The sequence below is a fragment of the Mytilus galloprovincialis genome, chromosome 1 (genome assembly GCF_965363235.1).
Source record: "Mytilus galloprovincialis chromosome 1, xbMytGall1.hap1.1, whole genome shotgun sequence".
Lineage (NCBI taxonomy): Eukaryota > Metazoa > Mollusca > Bivalvia > Mytilida > Mytilidae > Mytilus > Mytilus galloprovincialis.
Window position 1 is genome coordinate 93,903,222 of NC_134838.1, and position 22,088 is coordinate 93,925,309.

The 22,088-nt window shown below is 30.7% G+C and overlaps 1 protein-coding gene across 2 annotated transcripts in view; it reads left to right on the top strand.

Moving 5' to 3' along the window:
* Window positions 1–18,138, top strand: part of LOC143045237 (transcription cofactor vestigial-like protein 4) — a 35,507-nt gene extending 17,369 nt beyond the window's left edge. For both annotated transcript variants that reach the window (XM_076217609.1, XM_076217601.1), the window contains exons 2-5: window positions 2,959–3,151; window positions 8,188–8,546; window positions 14,456–14,641; window positions 16,129–18,138. In XM_076217609.1, the coding sequence (XP_076073724.1) occupies window positions 2,959–3,151; window positions 8,188–8,546; window positions 14,456–14,641; window positions 16,129–16,358 (968 nt within the window). In that variant the 3' untranslated portion in view covers window positions 16,359–18,138. The remainder of the gene's footprint in view (window positions 1–2,958; window positions 3,152–8,187; window positions 8,547–14,455; window positions 14,642–16,128) is intronic.
* The last annotated feature ends 3,950 nt before the right edge of the window (window positions 18,139–22,088 follow it).

Sequence of the window (22,088 nt, forward strand, 5' to 3'; positions counted from 1 at the left end):
AAAATTTTAAATTGTAATAAATAGAAATAGAATATTTATCATAATATATAAGATGTAAATCAGAATTAAGATGACATATAGATTGTGGGGGAAATCGTGCAAGGGAGATAACACATTTATTTTACATTTATCACTTAAAATACTGAAATATCAACACAAAAAATCAAAACTTAAAACTCATATTTAAAGAAAAGTAAATTTTATAGATTTTAAGTATCATTATCTAGAAATAATTATAAATAATTCATAAATGTATTTACATAATTTAAAAGTGTTATTTTTTTTACAAAAACAGACATTTCCTGGTACATATAAATTAACTCATATATACATGTAGCTGCAGAACTGTAGCTATTATCCTTATAATGTTTTATGACAGTAAGCAACATAAAATCTTCATGTATATATGTCATGTATGTACAAGGTTGGTGCATAATGCAGGGTAATTTTTAACTGATTAGTTGCATGCACCAAAAAAAAAAAAAAAAACCATTACCCTGTTTGAATTGCATTTTTTTTATCAACCTCTTCATTCAACTAAGTATATTTGATTAAACTATCTAGATTTTTTCCCCATATTACTAACTCTCCATCATAATTTTTGCAAGTTATTTCAATTAATTGATACAAATGAGAAAATAAGTTCCTTATACTAAATTTTGGAGGACAGATTTAAATAGTGATGTTTGAGGAGTAAATATGGATGGACCAAATGGCATAGGAAGCCTCCTTCAGAAATCTTGAACAACAGATTAATAGGGATTAGGAAGTTGCTGTAAAGTTATGATATTGATGGAAATTTGAATAGTTCTGCATTTTTTCACATTCTTTATATGGCAAAACATTTTAAGTATTTTCATTTATTTTATGGAAAGATTATAAGGCTTTTTACTGAATAATGCAGCAATTTGTATTTCACATCTTTTACTGCTGTATAGATGTACTTTTATGCATGCATTTGTATACGTTTTATGTTCAACGAAAAATCAATCTGTGTCAATACAAGATGCATTGAAATTCAAATGACCCTATGCCAAACAAACACCAGTTTTCAATTCTGAATTCAAATTTCAAGTAATTACCATGTTCACACAGCTCTATCTCGTGCATCTGAAAAAAAAAATCGTTCAGTGATTATTACCCTGAAGTCTCATACAAATAGTGTACACGGCCCCTCTCATCAAAAACTCATTGTTACTGTCCACAATAAAGTTGCTAGCCAACCATTTTATGTCCAGGACAAAGACCTTTTTGTATGTTTAAGTTGTGTGAAAGAGGGCTTTTCATGAATTTGATGTTTATTTGTATGACAGGTCACCTTAATTCTGTTTGTATTTAAATTTTGTAGCAGAAAATAGGTTTAAATTCATTCATCATTTGGTTTAAATCGTGGGACGCTGACGTTATTCTTGTATTCATTTGTTTGTTCAGATTTTACTTACCTGCATTTATGGTTTCAGATTCATATCTTAGATTCTAAAACTCGGTCGACCGGAATTCCGAAAAGACTTCAGTGTATTGTAAAGGGATATTTCATTAAAAATTAGTTTCAATAAAATGAGAAAAGTAAACATATAAGGTGTCAGAGAATGTATTCATCTCAATACTTGAGAAAGGTCCCATTGAATAAAATAAGTAAAGAAATATCACAATAGTAAATTAGATTTATGATAAGTTATTATTTCTTCTTAGAATTTCACAGTATCAAGAGTATAATAAATCTATGATATATAATATGGTAGATGCTATTCAATGAAAATACTTGAATTTCTTGCCTCTATGAAGATAGATCTGCTGAAGGGGTTATAAATTTCGGCAAGAAAGACCTGTATATATTGTTTGTTTTAGGTAGAAACTTCCATTTGATTATTTATAGCTTAGATCCAGGACAAATTCTGACCACAATAATGTGAATCCAAATTTTCAGCAACAAGAATGTATCTTCACACTTAAACTCAGCTTTTCTGAAATTGGTATGCTAAAAGTCCTTGATGTTTTTTGTTTTTATTCATTGTATGCCTTTGAGACATACATTTTGGTACAAATATTATATTTTTTGCAAATGAATTTCGCAAATTTGGCAAATTTGTAAGACTGCTAACATTTTGATGAAAAGGGAATGATTATTTTCGCTAGAGTAACTATACAGCTATCAAACAATCACTTTAACATCATGAATATAGCTGTCTGTACTATTTTAAGATATTTTTGATGCTATATCTCTGGTTGACAGGTGTCTGCATGTTTAGAATACATCTTCCAGTTTGTGTGGTCGGCATATATCAAACAGAATTGGTCATTGTAAAATGTTGTATGTTTGTGTTATGATAGATCAGTTATATTATAGTTTCTTTATTACAAAAAGTATTGTATAATTTAACATATTAAATGTAAAACGTTGTCGTCCTTCATAATTTACATCTAAAAATAAGTATTGTTCTTAATCAGGTTGTTCTCTTTTTACATCATAAAGAGAAAAAGGATTTTGGTATACTTGCTAATTCATCTTTTTCACTCGATCTGTGCTGGTGGTCTGTCAGTAGCACCTTTCTTTATTATTTTATTCATCAACTACAAGTTATAGCTCCCTTACTTTCTCCTAACAAAATTTTAATTGTAATTTTAAAGTCAACTGACAACTTTTTTGGGGGTCAAAATACAAAAACTGTAAGGTCCTCTAACTTCTTATTCTCAAGAGCTCCGCCCTAACACCAAATACTTGATCTACTCCTGATATATGGCACCAAGCTTCATCTGTTTATGCCATACTGTGCGACACATTTTTAGTTCCTTCAGTGTTCTTCCTATTTGCTGGAATCTTTTATCAGGTATAAATGATAATAATTAGTCTGAAATAGCTCACAGTACTACTTGTTGTTACCATATTATTGCAGAATAAATTGTAGGTATGTTATACCAAAGATATTAGGCTCTAATCAATTATTTCTTTCTTTTCAGGTGACCATTTATTATACAAAGGACAGACTTCCTTACATGAGTCACAGGAATCACCTACTAGTAAAGAACTTCCAACAAAGATTCAGAAACAGGAAAGATTGAAGGAAAGACAGGGATTACCGCAGACACTTAATTTTGATAAAGATAGGGAGTCCAAGTTTTTATCAAAGAGTCGATGTACAGGAACACAGACGTAAGATTTGAAAACTTTATAAATTCTACTACTGAATCCAATTGAGAAAATGGTAACCAATGTGATATCCTATGCAACAGTGATAGAAACTAGTTCTGTTTGCTTTATAGACAATATCCTGTGAAATTCTCACATTTAAAAAAAAAATCACAATTATTAACTTAAAGACAAACAATGGTCCTTGAAAGCTATAGAATGACAAAGAAATGGTTATTTTCAAAAAAGAAATCACTATATTTATATTTTAACATGGATTAAGCACAAAGTGTTTATAATAATATTAAAGCAATTTCTTAATACAGGGCACCTTGTGTCATTGTCCACTTCATTCTGCCTTCCGGTCAAATCATAATCTTGTCTGGAGTACAGTCCCCGTACTGAGGGTTATAAATGTAATTAAACAAATAAGGACAATTGTTCAAGCGATTTAAGTACTCCGGTGAACGGTCAGTAACATATCTGTTTGGTCTGCCTGCGGACACTGTGACCAACATTTGTTTGCATTCAAAAACTTTTGTGGTTACTTTTTGAATGTAAATCGTATCCAGTGGCATAAGTTTTAAAGGAGCTTAAAATGTGAAAAGTTTGTAACTATTAACAGAAGGATATACATCTTTAATTTATAAGATTTAAAATCAACCTATATATTAGCAAGAAAATACATATTTGATTTCAATAATTTTCATATATAGAATGTCACTAAGTCATTAAATGGTGAACGTAGCTGCTGACGTTCAATTTGAATTAAACTTTGTTCAAGGAAAGTGAAAAATGCAAAATTCCTAAAATCTAGACCTGCAATGTTTATGAACTAAGTTGAAGAACATAATCTTTATTAATATTGATTAATAAATACTGGGTGGGGTTATTATCTATCATGATACAGCAATGCAGTTGTATAACAATCTGTAATAGTAACATTGATGTCCCATTGTAGAATGCCAGGTATTCCTATAATTTCTGTGTACAGACACATTACATGTACTTTGTTGTCAGCAGAATGCATTATTATCAAGGGTGAGATACTAAACAAAATATCCGCTGGCTAAGATATTATTTAAAAACTATTTCTTGAATGTCAGAAAATTTTATTCTGACATTCTTTTCAAATTACTATTTTGATTGAAATAAGTTGAATGTACAACCCATTAGTAGTTGTGAGTAAATTCTTTTGGGTTAACATATGAACTGGCTTATTGTACAAAACCAATCTTTCTATATGCATATATATATCTTTTTTTTTACCATAATATGTGTGTAACACTTCCAAAACATCTTTAATTCTGTAAATTTTTGTGTTACTGAGAGACAGGTAATCAACATCTGAACAATGCTTGGAATAGTAACTTTGAAACTTTGAAACTTTTCATTTCACTAAAGGCCTCCCATGAGGCATAATAGTACAATAAATTTAACTACAATATTATAATGCATGAACAAACATATATACATATGAGATGGATGAATGCAGCTGGAAGTTGAACATTACACATAGTCAATTACTCCTATATTTTACATCTACTAAATGTTGAAAATGGAACAATTAAATAAGGCAACAGAATGATTTCTAAGTAAAGGCCTCTGTTAGGCATATCTCTGTGATAAGCTACTTTCTTCTTATGAGATCTTTGTTGGCTTTCTGTCTCATTGACAATGTATTGCCCGACATTTTTTTTCTATTTTACCTGCTGAAAGTAACAAAGTATTCAGATATTATGCATTAAATAGCATAGACAGAAGTACGTCAGTGGTTGCCAAATCATGTAATTATTGTCTGTTTATATAGACCTACATATATTGTAAAGAGTACATAAACATCGGCTTCATGTAGATGCAACACTCCATACTATGAGTCATGGCTGTACCGACAGCCTGTAAGACAGCCTGTAATCGCTGTGTGAAGTAATACTATTACATAATACAATCTTGTTTGATCTATTTTAGTTCAATTTTAATTAAACATAAGGAAAGTGAAAGTAACGTCAACTTGGAGTAGCACACTTATAGACCACTACACAACCTAGAAAACAAACCACTGCATTTTTCATTTCAATTACGAAATTCTAATGTGAAAAATTCAATGTTGAATGTTGAATTTTTTTTCTAAACCAAAGTTTTTTTAACATAATTTTGGTTAACCACTCATGATATCTAACTCTTCTTTTTTCAATATTTCAATTCAAATTTATAAAGGTAGATAAAAGCAATAAGGTGTTTACTTAGATTTACGGGTACGTCAATTATATTCAGATCTTTCATAATTTGAAATATTGCTCATCAATCTCCAACTTGGCACAACTTAAAATTTGTATACAATTTTTAAATAAGTAAAAAAAATTAAAACCACAAATGTGTAATATTTGGTATTTGTTGCCAAAATTCTTCGTCTTTTACTACCTGTATGAATGGGAACCGATTTCTTGGAGATTTGCCATACCAATAAACAAGTGGGCGTCTCTTCACACACGAAATCCATTCAGCTAAAACATAAATAATGACAAAAAAGTAAATGACTCATTAAAGTTTATTGCACCACTATGCAAAAATATGTAAAAAATAGTAAGTTTTAATCTAGTAATTATATGATACCCTATCTTTAGATATCTGTATCATTAATGATTATCTTAACATGATCTTAAAGTAGCAAATATGTGTTCCTAGAGATATACCTATATCTATTAATTATTTCTATTCCTGTCATCATTTCAGTAATAAAAAAAATCGTGCAACATTAGCATGATCTTAATGCTAGGAAAACAGTATTAGGAAGACTGCAACGTGCTGTTTCCTTTATATTTCATTTGTTTTTATTGTTTTATAAACCCTAGAAGGTACAATATAGTAAAGAAGATGTGGTATAATTGCCAATAAGACAACTCTCCACAAGAGATCAAATGACAGAAATTAACAACTATAGGTCACCATACAACCTTCAACAACGAGCAAAGGCCATACCCAAGTCTTTTCTGTGTTTGAATTCTTAATTCTAACAGTTTGCCATATTTTCTTTAAAAAATATACAACTTGTGTGATTTTTCTACGACTGCAAAATTTTGAAAAAAATTTGGTCATATAATGGTATCACGTCAGCGTCGTCCGAAGACAGATTGTTTCTGGATAGTAACTTTTGAATAAGTAAAAAGAAATCAATAAAATTTGAACACAGTATTTATAACCACAAAAGGAAGCTTGGGATTGATTTTGGGGGTTATGGTCCCAAAGGTTTAGGAATTAGGGGCCCAAAGGGACCAAAAACAGCATTTATCTAGTTTGAGGACAAAAAGTTGTGTATTAGTATTTCAATTACTCTGAAATTGTACCACAATGTTTAATACCATAAGTAGAAGGTTGGGATTTATTTTAAGGGGTTATTGGGCAAACAGTCTAGGAATTAAAGGGCAAAAAGGGGGCCAAAAAACAAGCATTTTTTTTACTTTCAAGACAATAACTTTAGTGTAACTGTATGGATCTCTCTGACATTGTACCACAAGTTTCCATATAACACATGGAAGGCTGGGATTCAGTTTGGGGTTAATTTTCCGGAATATGTAGGAATAAGGGGCCAAAAAGAATCATTTTTCTAGTTTACAGACAATAACTAGTGTTTAAGTCTATGGCTCTCTATAAATTTTTACAAGAAGGTTCAATACCACTAAAGGAAGATTGGGATTGATTTTGGGGGTTACGATCCCAATAGATTAGGAATTAGAGGCCAAAAAGGGGGCCCAAAATAATAATTTTTGTAGTTTTCAAACAATGACTTATGTTTAAGTGTATGAATCTCTCTGAAATTAAACCACAAGTTTCCATATCATGAAGTGATGGTTAGTATTGACTTGGTGGGGGGGGGTTATGGCTCAAAATGTTTTGGAATTAGGGTAAAAAAGGGGGAAAACTAGGTATTTCTGGTCAATGGATGATTAAGACAATTTAAAAACAGTGTAAGGGAGGTAATTCTAAAACATTTAACATAAATGTTGGGTATGTTCGGTTTTACATCCCTTACACTACTTGTATATTATGTATAAGGAAATGTCAGGTTTTGGACTAATTGCAAAAAAAAAGGGGGGTGTAGTTGTTTTCATTTTTTTTCTTTCATGGAATTTCTCAAATTTCAAATTTTTGAAAAGTTAAAAGAAGAAATCTTTAATTGAACAATATTGTGCAATAGATTTGTAAGATCTTGACATTTGTTTTGTGTCAGAAACTCATATTATGTCAAAAATTTGATCGCAATCCTAATTTCGAGCTGTATCAAGCTTGAATGTTGTGTCCATACTTGCCCCAACTGTTCAGGGTTCAACTTCTGCAGTTGTATGAAGCTGTGCCCTGTGGAGCACCTGGTTTAACCAAATTAGGAAAAGGTGTTAAAAAGATAAACCTTAAAAAGATGTGAAGGTTGAGATCTCAAAGCCAGTTTTAACTTACCTCATGTTCATGTGCTTGTCCCAAGTCAAGAACCTTGTCATTGCTGTTGTCTTATTAAAGGTGGGGCAATATGATAAAATTTTCCCATTTGATTTTTTACGTATCAATGAAAAGTTTGCACAGTGTGAAAACTAAGTTTGATGTTGTTTGGGTAATTGGATGGAAAATCATATCCTGTGAACAGAACACTGTATGGTTTTCCTGGGCAACAGTATCAAATTGAATTGAAAATTGGATTGAAAATAGTTCTGTGTAAAAGCACTTTTATGCTACTATTATATCCTATTTTTTGAGAATTTAGTATTAATGGCAGATCTTTTATTATCTCTGAATAATATTTCAAAATGTTTATAGAAGATTAAGAAGTTGACCTATTTATTGTGTCTACAATGTATTGTTGAGAAGACTAGTTTGCCCTCTAGATGTCATTAGGTTATTTTTGTAGTTGGGTTTCTGTCACGTCTCCTTTAATTCATATCTTATTTAGTTGGAACATAAAATATATAGGAGTTACAATATACATAGAGTATTTTATATTTACTGTATCAGGAAATGATCATGTGTGTTATTTTTGCTTAAGTTTCAAATGTTTTTGTTTTATTTTTCAGACAAATTTCAAGTGCAGATCCAGAGTTACCAATGTATTTAAATGGAGCAAGATCAGACCAACTGACAGTTGACCAGTATGCTGCTGCTCACCAAGCTATGCTTATACAAGCCAATCAGTTGATGCGAGAACGAGGCTCACCTCCAAGATATTCAAGCTTAGATTCTCATGACACTCCATTAAACTTATCATTATCAAATTCAACTTTAGCATCACAGAATTCCTCATATTCCACACATGTTCCAAGACCATCAGTTATTACATGTGCACCAAACGTAGTAGATAGAGGGCAGCAAAGTCTGTCGCCATCCATTTCACCTCAGTCTCTTCCAAGTCCCAGTCGGAGGGAAGTCAGAACAGGTAAAATTTTGCATTATATAATTACTGTAAATTCAGAAATTATTGCAATGTTTTTATTATTGTGAAAATGCAGCAGTGTCATAATCACAATAATTTAAACTCACATATTACATAATTCAACAGGATTTATCTCAATATACAAAAATTAAAATCGAAATTTAGTCTAAAATGACAAAATTGCAATAATTAATGCAATAATTTCTGAATTTAGAGTATCTAAAGAGAGTGGGAAGGTCAAATGGTGTGAGCCTTTAATAATAAGAAGATGTGATAGGATTGCCAATGAGACAAACCTTTATACTGGAGACAAAATGACATAAAAGTTTAGTGTAAACATGTTTTATTTGCTTAAATATGCAAAAGCAATGAGAAACAAGTTAATCAAACTGATAAAGTCTTCTCCATTGAACAATTTATAACAATAGAATATTTATGAATTATGCATGCAAACAATACAATACATTATATATATTGGATATATGTAAATACAGATGATGTATAATGATGTAAATAGTTGTACACAATATACATATACAGGCACTTTATTAAATCCCTTTGACTCTTTGATAAATTCTTATACATTCTTAGAGAAGTTAATATATAGCAAAGGTCTCCATATCGTCTTGCCTGAAATTCTCAACTTCCTTGAAAAAAGCATCTCCATATGCAGGACCAGTTTATTTTCTGGGAGTTTAGGGTTGATTGGGTGGGGTACCTTATTTTTTTTCACTAACTTCAGGTGCAGATTCTTTTATTACTGTGGATTTATTTATTTTCGTTGCTATCAATTTTCGTGGATTGCTGAAAACTTGCATATTTGTGAATATTTGATCTCATGGTTTTGGCAATCTCTGTATACAAAGCCTCTTGCAAATATGTTATTCGATGACCATTTGAATTGGTGGTTCACCTGTTCCCACAAAACCACGAAAAAATGGATATCCCAAGAATAATAATGAATCCACAGTATCATACTTACGACTGCTGTAGGTAGACAATTCGTAAGAACTCGGGTGTGAAGATTCATTTTAATAATCTTATCTATTAAGATATTCTCTGTTTCCTAAATGGACAGAATTGTGACATTGAATAAATAAAACACTTACAAATATTGGTTGGACTGTACTGTAAAGAGTAAAGATAACTTAAAGTTTGCATTATACTCAAATTTGTTGTGTTAAGCCTAAGTCAAATATTAAACATTAAGATTAAACAGAACATTCAGGTTACCTGGACAAGTAGGATTTAGATCCCTAAAAGATGTCAGGATTTATGAAAAATTGGTGTATTTTATTAACTAAATTGTTAAAATCATTTTCACATATAATGGGCATAGCATAGAAGGCTTTAATGCAGCCAGCTTTTTGAATAGCTTTTTTCATCCAATAATTATCTCAGATAGTACAAACCTTTCAGTGACCTCCTTTTGCTTTCTTGTTTCATTTCATTTTATGCAGAATTTTGGTAGCATTTTCATTTAAAAAAAAAACATAGGTCTTTTAAGCATTGAAGATAGCAAAGAAAATGATTTAAATGATATCCCCGGCTGAATTTTTCTCTCAAGTTTTAGTCTATAAGCAAACTATGTAACAGTTAAAAGACTGCCACAATGTGTGACTGTCCCTATTTAACTTAGCCTTTAAAATCTATGATAGGATATATCTATGAATGAGGTACTGAATATTGTCAACAAAGATAAACCCAATGGTGTCAAGTAGTAACTATGATAGTGTGAAACAATATGACAATGTTACTTAATCTAATCTGCCAAAAGATGAATAATTAATGGTTCCATCCAAGGTTATACTCTTTACCTTTTAAATTACGGTAAAATCAACCAGTAAAAAATCAATCAGTTTAAACTGTAACAGATACTACGATTGGTACGGGTATATGATCAAAGCGCAACAGTGGAAGTCTGGTACCGACAATTTATTTTGATCAAGGGGTACAATGGTATAAAGATAACATCAATAGCTAAATTTAAATTGATTTAGTATCTTTTTAAGTGATAAATTGTATACTTGTAAGGATTGTACCCTGAACTGATATCTTATTTCTGCCAGTAAACAGTATTAAAATGTTTAAGATTAGTAACATAGTATTATTTAGGTATTTAGCTTGAGTAGAACACACTCAGGTCAACTAAAGATGTGTCTCCAGAACCAAGATTTTTTAATTGAAATTCACTCTACCTCATTTGTTTAAGTTGATTTTTTATAATCAGTCCATCATTGTTCAGGCTGATGGATATTTTATATTTATTTTTTTTTATTTTTTTGAAGAAGTGAAAGTGATTTCTCTTCCTTTTTTATTCAGTCATATATTGTTCAGGCAAGTTGGAATTTTTCTCTTTTTTTTCAATTTTTTTTTCAATTAGTAATTCAGTATTATATGGGCAGAATATTCAAATGCTAGAGACTTGATAAAATCAGTTGAGGAATAAAAACTATCAAAGTGTCCTTACATTGAGTCATCCGATAATTCAAGGGATGGTAAAACATCCAGTTTACATGTTATGTTTGGATGTTTTACAAATCTTTACAAAAGAAATCTATATAAGTAAGATGTAATTCTGGTTAGTTTGCAAGTTGTGTAAATATGTTTGTCATATCAGTTTCCTTTGCAATTAAAAAAGGTCAATTTCAAATAAAATGTAAATAGAAGTATTAATTGTTTAAGGGGTTGTACATATCAGGATATACCTTGCATAAGTAAGTTCATATGAATAATCATTGCAGTGGCGGATCCAGCCATATTAAAGGGGGGGGTTCCCAACACAGAGTAAAGGGGGGGTGGGGTTCCAACTATCATGCTCCCATTCAAATGCATTGATCGGCCAAAAAAAAAAGGGGGGGTTCCAACCCCCGGAATCCCCCCCTGTATCTGCCACTGCATTCATCCAAAATAACTATACATTTTTACTTCCAAAAACCAGAATTGCAGTAAAGGTATTTGTCTCAAAAAGATGTTCAACAATGTTTTTTTTTAAATGTTAAATTAACAAAAATAAGCAAAAGTTCATAACTACACATTGACAACAAGTAAAAAATTAGGTTCACTTAGTATATAGTTTAAAAAAAAAAAGCTATATCATTGCTTTAAATATACATGTACATGTCATATTCCTAATTATCCAAAAAATTACAGATATTTCATCGACAAATTAAATAATTTCATATTACAAACAGAAGCTAATTGGACACAAAATATGTTTATATTGTCAAAACTAGTTATAATTGCCTTTAACATGATAATGAGGTATAATTGAAAATTTGGGCTTTAAAGTCCCCACATGGTCATGCATCCATACCTTCCATTCTTTGCACTTTTTGACATATTTATCTCGAAGACAAATCTCCAATTGGAGACAAGTCTTACATTTTATTATGAAAAACTTATTTTGGATTCATGAAATGAAAAGCCGCTATTAAATGAACAAAAAGGGTAGTACTTATCATATTATAGGCTACAGCTTTGTGGCAGATAGCGCCATCTGTCTGTCTGTGGTCCGACTAATGACCATAATTTTCCAAATAAAAACAGTTACAAAGAAAGGCAACTAGTGCCTGACAACCATATAATTTGTGGTCCACACAGGAGTTGAAGTAGGATTAGAGCGTTGATTTTTCTGAATCAGTGCTCTTGTTTAGGTGATTTGACAGTCTTTAATCTTTTAATAAATTGATTCACTACATAGGATGCTGTAACATTGCTATATTTAATAGATTTATTCAAATTATTGGGAAGGTGTCATTGATAAATAAGGTTTTGACTAGATTAAAAAAAATGTAAAGTTGATCTGCTTGGCTCACATCCTACATTGTAAGTGAAGCATATTTTTCAGTGGTTGCTTTAAGTGATCTCTCTTTTTTCTCTCTCCATATAATGAATTTGGTATTGATAGCTCTATGATAGTCTATGTTCAATTTATTCACTTTTCTGGACTACAGGAAATTTAAAGCTTGTTATATTGTGCAGATAATTGTCCAATGTTGAAGACTGCATATTGTCCTGTAGATATTATTTGGTTTCTTTCCCCCTGCTCCAAATGGTAGTGGTAGTGGTATACAGGTTTGTCCAACCATCGATCCCTCTGAAATACATTTTTCTCATATTTTTTCTTTAACTATAAATCATAGCGTCTTGATGTTTGGTACGTGACACATAAGGCATCACACGTTTTTTTAAGGTTAAACAATAAATGAAATAAAAGAAATGCAAATAAAATCATTCATCATAGCTAAGTGGTATTTGGTGCAACCCTTACTTTTTGTACCTTAATGCAAATGCTAAAATTTTCTGCATAATGCATCTTGTCAAAACAAATTGTCACTTAATTCTCAAGTTATGTATCAGGTACTAATTCCCATTATACTTTCTGGATTATAGTCCAAATAACTGACATTAGTGATTATTATTTATGTCATGAAAAAGATTAATAAATATGCTTTTAACAGATTTTTGTAATAGATCTACATTTTTATGTCAGTTTGAAACATGTATTTATTACATAATATTAAGAAAAAAGACTGTACTCTGGCTTAATTCATTAAACCAGTTTATTTTGATAATTAATAGAATGTACTATAAATTGTTGTTAGTCATATGAAAATATTTTCAATGGTTATGAAATTAATTTTTTTTAAGGCGTTCTTTTCTTGAAATAAACTCTCGTTAATGTTGACATAGACTTAAGGTGTCACAATATTGACCTTGTACTGTCATATATTTAAAGTAGCTTACTTAATGCTACAATTACTTTAAAACAAAGTTAGTCGTACTGATTTACCCGTTAATAACTTTAAAATACTGCCTTTAATGGACCACAGCTTTTGTAAATAGTTGAAACCAAAGTATGTATGCAATTGTTTGGGTTTTAAATGGGTTTTCCTGTAATCGCTTGCAGTGCCTTAATGCCTTGACTAACATCCTCCCATTATTTAAATATTGATACTGTTTAAAGGTATATTATTGAAATAAAATCTACTTTTCAATGCAAAAAAAATGTTGTTGAAACTCATAAATGAATTAAAAAGTTTCATTATTCTATAAATAATAGTAACAAATGCATAATGGCTTGTTTGTGTCTGATTATTTCTCATTTCACATTAAGATTCTTTTAGTTTCTCGATCATTCTTAAAATTTATTTTACGACTTTTTCAAAATTGGAATAATTATGTAGTTTTTTTCCTGGTAGCAAGTGCAAAAAGGACAATTATATTGTATAATCTGCGTGTCAAATTATGATGTAAATCTGTATTTGTGGGAAAACTCAGTAACAACTGCAAACCACTTAATAGAAAACAAAATGATACATTGAATAGCATGCGATTATGTTATATAATAGATCATATAAATGCATCTAATTGTGATTGCATATACATTACAAATTATGCTGACACAAAACATTCTATTTTCCCCGTTTAAATGCATTTGGCTAAATGCATTTGTCGAAAAATGTGAAAATATATATAGCTCCTAATTTCTCCCAAATGAACTGACAAATGTTATGACTAAGTCTTACTTCATAAAACAAGACAGTTAGATTTTAAACTTAATATTCTTTTTAAAAACTAAGTAGACTTGTTGCTTCATTCATTGAAATTCAAATCATTATTTAATTCATGAGCTATGTCACACCCAACATTAAACTACTGTAAAATCAAGATATAGAATTACATATTCATTCAAATTGGCCTTTGCAATTAAAACAGTTCCTATTTGCATGTCAGTGAGCGCAAACTTGTCAAGTTAAAAAAAATAAAAACAAACATTTCAAGATGTGAAACAAGATCTTTGCTTGGACAACCAAAATATAATATCAAGTTACTTAAGCATGTTTCAATGAATTTCAGTCTAAAAAGGTAATTCTTAATTTATGCAAATAAATCTTTTTTTCTTTCAGAATTATGTGATCCTGCCATAGAAGAACATTTTAGAAGGTCATTGGGACGGGACTACTCAGACTTCGTATCTTCCAAATCTTCTCCAAAGACACCAAGTTTGCCATCTCCTTCTGGCCCTCCTCCACAGCTTCCCTCTCCTCCTGTAGAGAATAAAACACAGATAGCTACAAATGTTTCAATAACAGGTAAGTTTATTAATAGACAAATTTCGAGTTTGATGCATTCTCCAATTCCAATGTTGATCAAGTAGTTGGAAAACTATTATGCTATTTTACACGACTTATTCGGCAAATTAAATTCTCATAATTGACAATCAGCACTGCTGTCATTAGGGAAATGTACGGAACAAACATTATGTCTAGTTTATCCTGCACAATGACTATCACTAAGACGCTTGATGCACGTTATAAGTGCAGGGATACAGGATCCCCTTCCATCTGGTAAATGACGTTATAATAGCATGCATAATTGACGAGGTTTTGCCAGTGAAGGACAGACTTGAAAATGGTCTATTGCTTTCAATTTTAGCTCAACTGATAGAAATGGTACTTTACTGACTTTCTAGCTTTACACATGTTGCCATAGTCCCCAACCAACCCTTTGCATTAAGTTAGCTTTAGAATGTAAGCGGAACTTCATGGAATAGTACATGAATATAATTTCTAATTTGAAACTTTAAGAACAACTGAGAACAAACCTGACCCAAACTAGTACATATATTGATAGGTTGAGTTTATATTGTGTATTAATACCAGGTGAGCAATACAGCTGCTTTAGCCTGTTGATCTTTTCTGATAAGTTAGACTAGATTTATCCCAGCCTACATATTTCAAGTGAGAGCCAAAAAATTAATAACAGTTGTATTTTTTTAAGCCATTGATAGAGAGCTTAGGAAGTCAAAATTTTATTTGCCAATTTTTAAGTACAATGAATAATTGAATGGAAATGTCATACAAGAAGGTAAAACATTGTTTAAGAACATAAAATTCATAACAGTGACATGCCTTACGGGTCTTAGTGACAGATCATAAATATAAAAACATAACGCCTACACTCTGGATTATAATTCTTACAGGAAAAATATGTAAAAATAACTTTTTATGGTCAAAAAGATAAATCTGGAATTTATCCTTGTCCTGTTTGTTATTAAAAATATTCTCATTTTCTGTAATGAAATGTACAAAAGGTATATTTTAAAAACACTTCCAGCAGCTGAGTAAAATATAAAAGCTATCTAACTTCTTATATTGTGCATCTCAATTGTACTATTCTTTTGAAATGAAATAATTTTCATGTTTTTTTACACAAGAATATAAATCAAAATAACACTTGATATATTTTGTTTATTGGAATAATTTTTCTGAATTAACCTTCATTAAAATTGCTAAACTCAAACATTTGAAAGCCAAAGATGTATATAGATATCTGAATATGTTAGGAGATAAATGACCAAAAGGAACCTAAAAAGTTTGGCCAAATAAATCTTAAGGTAAACAGGGCATATATATACAAAATACTTCAAGTGTCGGAATATTATTTTCTTAAAAGTCGATCAGTAGGTACCGGTAGTAATCATAAGGACTTATATAGAGACAAGACAGAATCCTTGAAGCCTTTACTTAAAACATTAAGTCTTCGAAATATTTTTACAAATATCTTATTTGTCTTGTAGGTTCTGTGGATGATCATTTTGCTAAATCCCTTGGAAACAGTACATGGACTGCACTGAAAGCCAAAAAAGATCCAGTCAATGAACTGTTCACAGGCTCAGTGGATGATCACTTTGCCAAAGCTCTAGGAGGAGATACATGGTTAAGAATTAAAGCTGAAAAAGAAAATGGACATTGTACAAGCTTGTCACAGCAAAGACATGACTCTTCCCTACTGTCTACTCAACATTAATATTGTTTTATGTGTTCACTCAAGTGTGGATGACCATGGAAAATATGTCACTGCCGTACAGTTACTAAATGTTATGTTTGCTACGTTTCTGATCTCAAAGCTCATGACACAATTCGGAACATAAATTTAGGTGCAACTTTGTAATGTTATTTTCTCAATGTAAAATATTTGCTCATAGTTTCTGGTTGAAATTAACACAAGTGGGTTAATCTCAAAGATCATTTTTTTTTATTAGAATAATATTTTCTTGCCAACAAAAAGTTAAATAGTTTTTGTTTTTTTATATTTATAGTACATTGTATATATATAATTGAGGGTAGTTTTAATAAACCTATCACTTATCAACAGCATGTTATCTGGCATTTAAAATTTAAAAGAAAAACATTCACCACTTCAAGATTATTTTTTAGCAATTTGGATCTCAATTTTTCATGAATGAATTTCTTACATTCATTGAGAAATTTAAATTGCAGTTTGTTATTTTTGCAGGCCTTAAACACGTCATAAAAAAATAATTGACATTGAAAAATTGTCTTGTAAAAAGACATTATGTTTTTACACTAGTGTTTGATGTTCTTAATGCAAATTTAACTTAACAAGATTCTTATAGCAGAATGTATTAATTACATGAATGAAAACATTGATGTGGCTCAGATAATTCAAATTGACATGACAACAAAACAAGTTGGGTGGAGGAGTTTATGTTGATAATGTTGTCATATAATTAATTCTTTTATTGTGTAAACTTTATGGCATAAGTTTTGTCTTGCTGAACTTACAATTGTTAGGTAAGCAAGTAAAACATAATTATTTTTCTGTGTTTTATGTAAATTGCTCAAGGTCATTTAAATGTCAAGGTCAAATTTAAAGTTACTGTACAAAAATGAAATCCATAGCCTCCATGTGATTGTGGTTCTAATCTTCTGAAAAATGAATTTTGAATCAACTTTAAACTTTTGACATAAACATCAGAAATAATTTATCAGCAAATTGACAAATTGAATTGACTTGTTTATAAATCTGTCGATATATAGTACACAATTTTTCATTTGACCTTTTAAAGATTGTCATATTTATTTCAACATTACCTAGAGCTACTTGTTCCCACAGTGTAATGTATAAAACAATATTAGTGTCAGCTGGAAAGATTCTGGTTGTGCTATGAGAATGAACTAACAATAGAAAACATTCCTGATTTGCAGGTTTTATTGTTTGTTATCCAGAGGAGAAAGAATAAAATGTTGAGCAGCATATTGAGAGAAAATGTTAATGTGAATGGAAGAAATATAGTGGACATTTTGTGCAAATTTTTCTTTTTTTTTAAATGCGGGTTTTGAAATGGCAATGTTTCTTGTCATATGCTTGTCTTGTATATTGTGAAGTAAATTTGTGTTGTTTATAAGACTATAGAAATGGTCATTATATGTTTCATTGTTTGAAGTGTCATTTTGAAATATCTTTGGGAAAAGTATTGTGTAAATGTATATAAAAATATATATATATTGGTATTTTCTAAACATTTGCAAAAACTTTTGTTTTTATCATCAATTGAGTTAAATTTATATGATTACCCCATTCATTATCGTGACATTGTCTCACATATTGTTTTACATTCTTGAGCTTAACATGATATCAGTTTTTTTTCATATTGATGCTCGTGGTTAAAGATGTACATTTCATTCATTGTAAATAATTTATGTCAGACATTTCAACAAGTTTTTTTCATTGTTATGTTGTAAAGAGTTATATTAAAAGTAAGTGAAAATAAAAATAATACAAATTTCTTTTTTTATATTGGCCTAAATGTTTATAACTGGCCTTAAACATCTCAATGATATCATTTATAGATATAAGAAGATGTGGTATGAATGCCAATAGGACAACTCTCCATCCAAGGCACAATTTGTAAAAGTAAACCATTATAGGTCAAAACAGTCTTTAACATAGAGCCTTGGCTCACATCAAACAGCAAGCCAAAAATGACTAGTGTAAAACCATTCAAACTTGAAAACTGACTATTTAATCTATAGAAAAAATGAGAAACGTGAAACACTTAAGAACCACATCACTATTTATACTTTTAATTTAGATAAACAAATTTAATGTAAAATGAATTTGAGTTTAAAATTTGATTCAAAGCCGACAGATTTTCTTAAGTGTTTCTAAAATCTTATAATCCAGATTCTTTCAGTATGGCCAGAGAGCAAAGAGAAGCTAAAGATACCATAGGGTCATTCAAACTGACAAAGCCATGGCTCCAACAAACAACAAAGACAAGAGTGCACACGCTGAAATGGCTCGATTTCTTTCTCATCATTGATATTATGTTGATAGTCATAAATATTAACTACAACTATCACATAAACTTATCATGATCCAAGAAAATGAGGTCAAGGTCATATAAACCAAACGAGAAATACATGTACACCTTTAATACAATCAATCATTTCACTAAATATAGTTGACCTATTGCTTATAGTTTCTAAGAAACAGACTTAACCAATAAAACTAAACATTGACTAATGAACCATGATAATGAGGTCAAGGTCAGATGAACCATGCCAGGCAGACATTTGCAGCTTACGATTCTTCCATACAACTAATATAGTTAACATATAAGTTATAGTTTAAGACAAACAGACCAAAACACAAATTTGTAACACTGAGCACTGAACTGTGAAAATGTGGTCAAGGTCAAATAATACCTCGGAGACTGACATGTACATCATAAAACATTTTCATACACCAAATATAGTTGACCTATTGCATATTATAAGAAAAAAAAAGACCAAAAACTCAAAAACTGAACTTTGACCACTGAACCATAAAAATGAGGCCATGGTCAAAAGAAAATTGTGTGACAGACATGAGGACCTTGCAAGGTACGCACATACCAAATATAGTTATCCTAATACATTTGTACTTAGAATAAGAGAGAAATTAACATTACAAAAAATCTGAACTTTATTTTCAAGTAGTCACTGAACAATGAAAATGAGGTCATGGACAATGGCCATGAGACAGACGGAAACTTCGTAACATGAGGCATCTATATACAAAGTATGAAGCATCTAGATCTTCCACCTTCTAAAATATAAAGCTTTCAAGAAGTTACAATTTGCAACATATTAAACTTGGGGTGATCTCAAGTGCCTTGAAAGGAAAGCAGATCCTACTCCCCATGTGGAACCAGTCGACAAAGGTTTGAATAAGAGATGTGTGAACTGTTAATCATCAAAGAAAGCAATTTTATTAATGTACCAATTAGTATGTCACTGGTATTAAACTTCTCATTATATTTTCAATTACAAACGGATTACCATTATATTTTCAATTAAAAGAATTAATCTTGATGCAAATTATATGTACCTTGACATGTATGTTTATATAATGAACTATTTCTATCCCATGCACTTAGGGGCAATATGTTTTTCGATCTGTGAATTCGTTCGTACAGCTGTCCGGCTTCAGATTTAAGTTATTGGTCAAGGTAGTTTTTGATGAGGTCGATGTCCAATCAACTAGAAATTTAGTATGCATGTTCCCTATGATATGGTCTTTGAAATTCTAAGGCAAATTAGAGTTTCTGCCCATTATTTCATGGTCCACTGAAAATGATAATGCAGGTCCAGCATCCGTGTACTACTATGCACAACTTCTTGTTTCCACTTGAAAAAGTTAACAGATGTATTGATTTCATTTGCAAAAATATGATTTCTATCCAGCACAGCTATATATTGATTAAATCATCTCTTGAGATAAAAGATAGAATTTCTTCTGTGTCCAAAAAATCATTTATTACCCTTGTCTTGATTCCATTGATGACTTTTCAGAACACAGATGAACAATTTATAATCAAAACCTGAACTGTTACTTCATTTTATAGCTCTGACTTGTCTTGTCTAAGTGGGCTGTCCTCCAAAAGGGAATCAAAGATTGGTGGTTGACAAAATAAAAAAGAAACCTAGTTAAAGTCAACAATAAAAAGCATTACAAAATGCAAGAAGTCTAACTATCCCAGTTAAATATCTTTTGCCTTTTTGAAAATTGTGTAAATAATGAATGTAAGTTGTTGTGAATATGAGAGGTTTAGTAGTGATACTGAAAGACTCCAAAAAATGAATTAAAAGAGATATAGAATACACATCAATGAAATAACGTCACAAAAAAACACCTCAAAAGACATCCAAGGTAAAAATATGGTCTTATAAAAAATGGACAGGTGTCTATTGAATTTGTCAACACTGAAACATTAAAACTTAAAAGGTTGTGGAAAAAGTCACACAACAAAGACCTGCCTTCAACAACAATTATGAAGAAGAGTTGAAATGACAAAGACAAACACTTTTTTAATACTGAGCAGGATAATGGAAGAGGGTTAAATTAGCTTTGGAGTTCAAGATTCAAAAAGAGCAATGGAATCACTGTGGTTACTGGCTGGTTCTCTCTACTTGAGTTATGAAGCACACACAACATAGTAAGTGAGCTGATTAAATACTCTGAGCAAGCTGGTCATGCTTTAGATAATATTCATGCCCTTATCATGCAATTTATGGAAAATATATACTCTGATAAACATTTAATAAAATGGGTTTGTAGATGTATTACAATTCTCTTCATTAAACAAATTTCACAAAAATACACATCATTATGAAGAAAGGGAGATAACTCAATTCAGATATTGCCTAAAATTGTTTAATTTGATGTTCAAAATAAGAAATGCTGGCATTCTTTACACCTTGAGTGCTTAATCAACTTGAATTAGAGGTCTTAACACCTACCCATTTAAAGAACTGAGGGAATCAACTGTATGTTAGTAAGATGATACAGCATTGAATCGAGATTGAAAGTTTTTGTTGAAAAATCTGGACTTAGGAATGTTGTTTATGGCTGTGCCGCAGTGACAACAATGTATAAGTTTATGGTTAAGGGAAACCACTAGTGTTCAGTTAATAATATTTGGTATGCAGTTGCATAAGCATTGGCACATCTTTTTTCCATGGAGATTATCTAGCCCCACCCCCGTCATGATCTATTGACTTTAATACATTTGCATACTTTACATGATGAAGTTTGCTTCTAAGAACTGATGCTTAGTCAATGATATTTGGGATGCAGCTGTATTAGCATTGACAATTTTCATTTCCATAGAGGTTATTTGGTTTATATTGTCTCAATATCAATGTACTAACAATTTGTTTACTCCCAGAAATGTAAAGGAGTCTATCAAAAACCTTAACTTTTGAACTACTGACCAAAAAGTTTGGATTAGGTTAGGCATATGGTGTTTCTCTATGTAGTTTTGTTTAAATGTATTGACTGAAGTTCATTATATATGAAACTTTATAGGGAAAATATGTACATGATCCAACATTTTTGCAATCCTATAAAATTCCAAATGAAGCAGTCAATACTTTTAATTACATTTTAATGCTAAAACCAGGATATAACCAGTTTCTGTACAAATTTTCTCAGTAACTACAAGACTTAGTATTGATATATGAAACCAATCTTCATCTAGTTATGTGATAACATATGAAAGGTTTTAAGTTACATTTTGTACTTTGATGTTTTACTTCCTGTTTTTCCCAAATAACTTTATATCTGAAGTGGTGGCTTAATTAGTGTGCAATTGCTCACAGTACATCTTGTCTGATATTTTATGGGGTCATGTCGAAAATTGAACTTGACCTATCAATTATGGTTTATGATTGTTGTTTGCTTTATCTC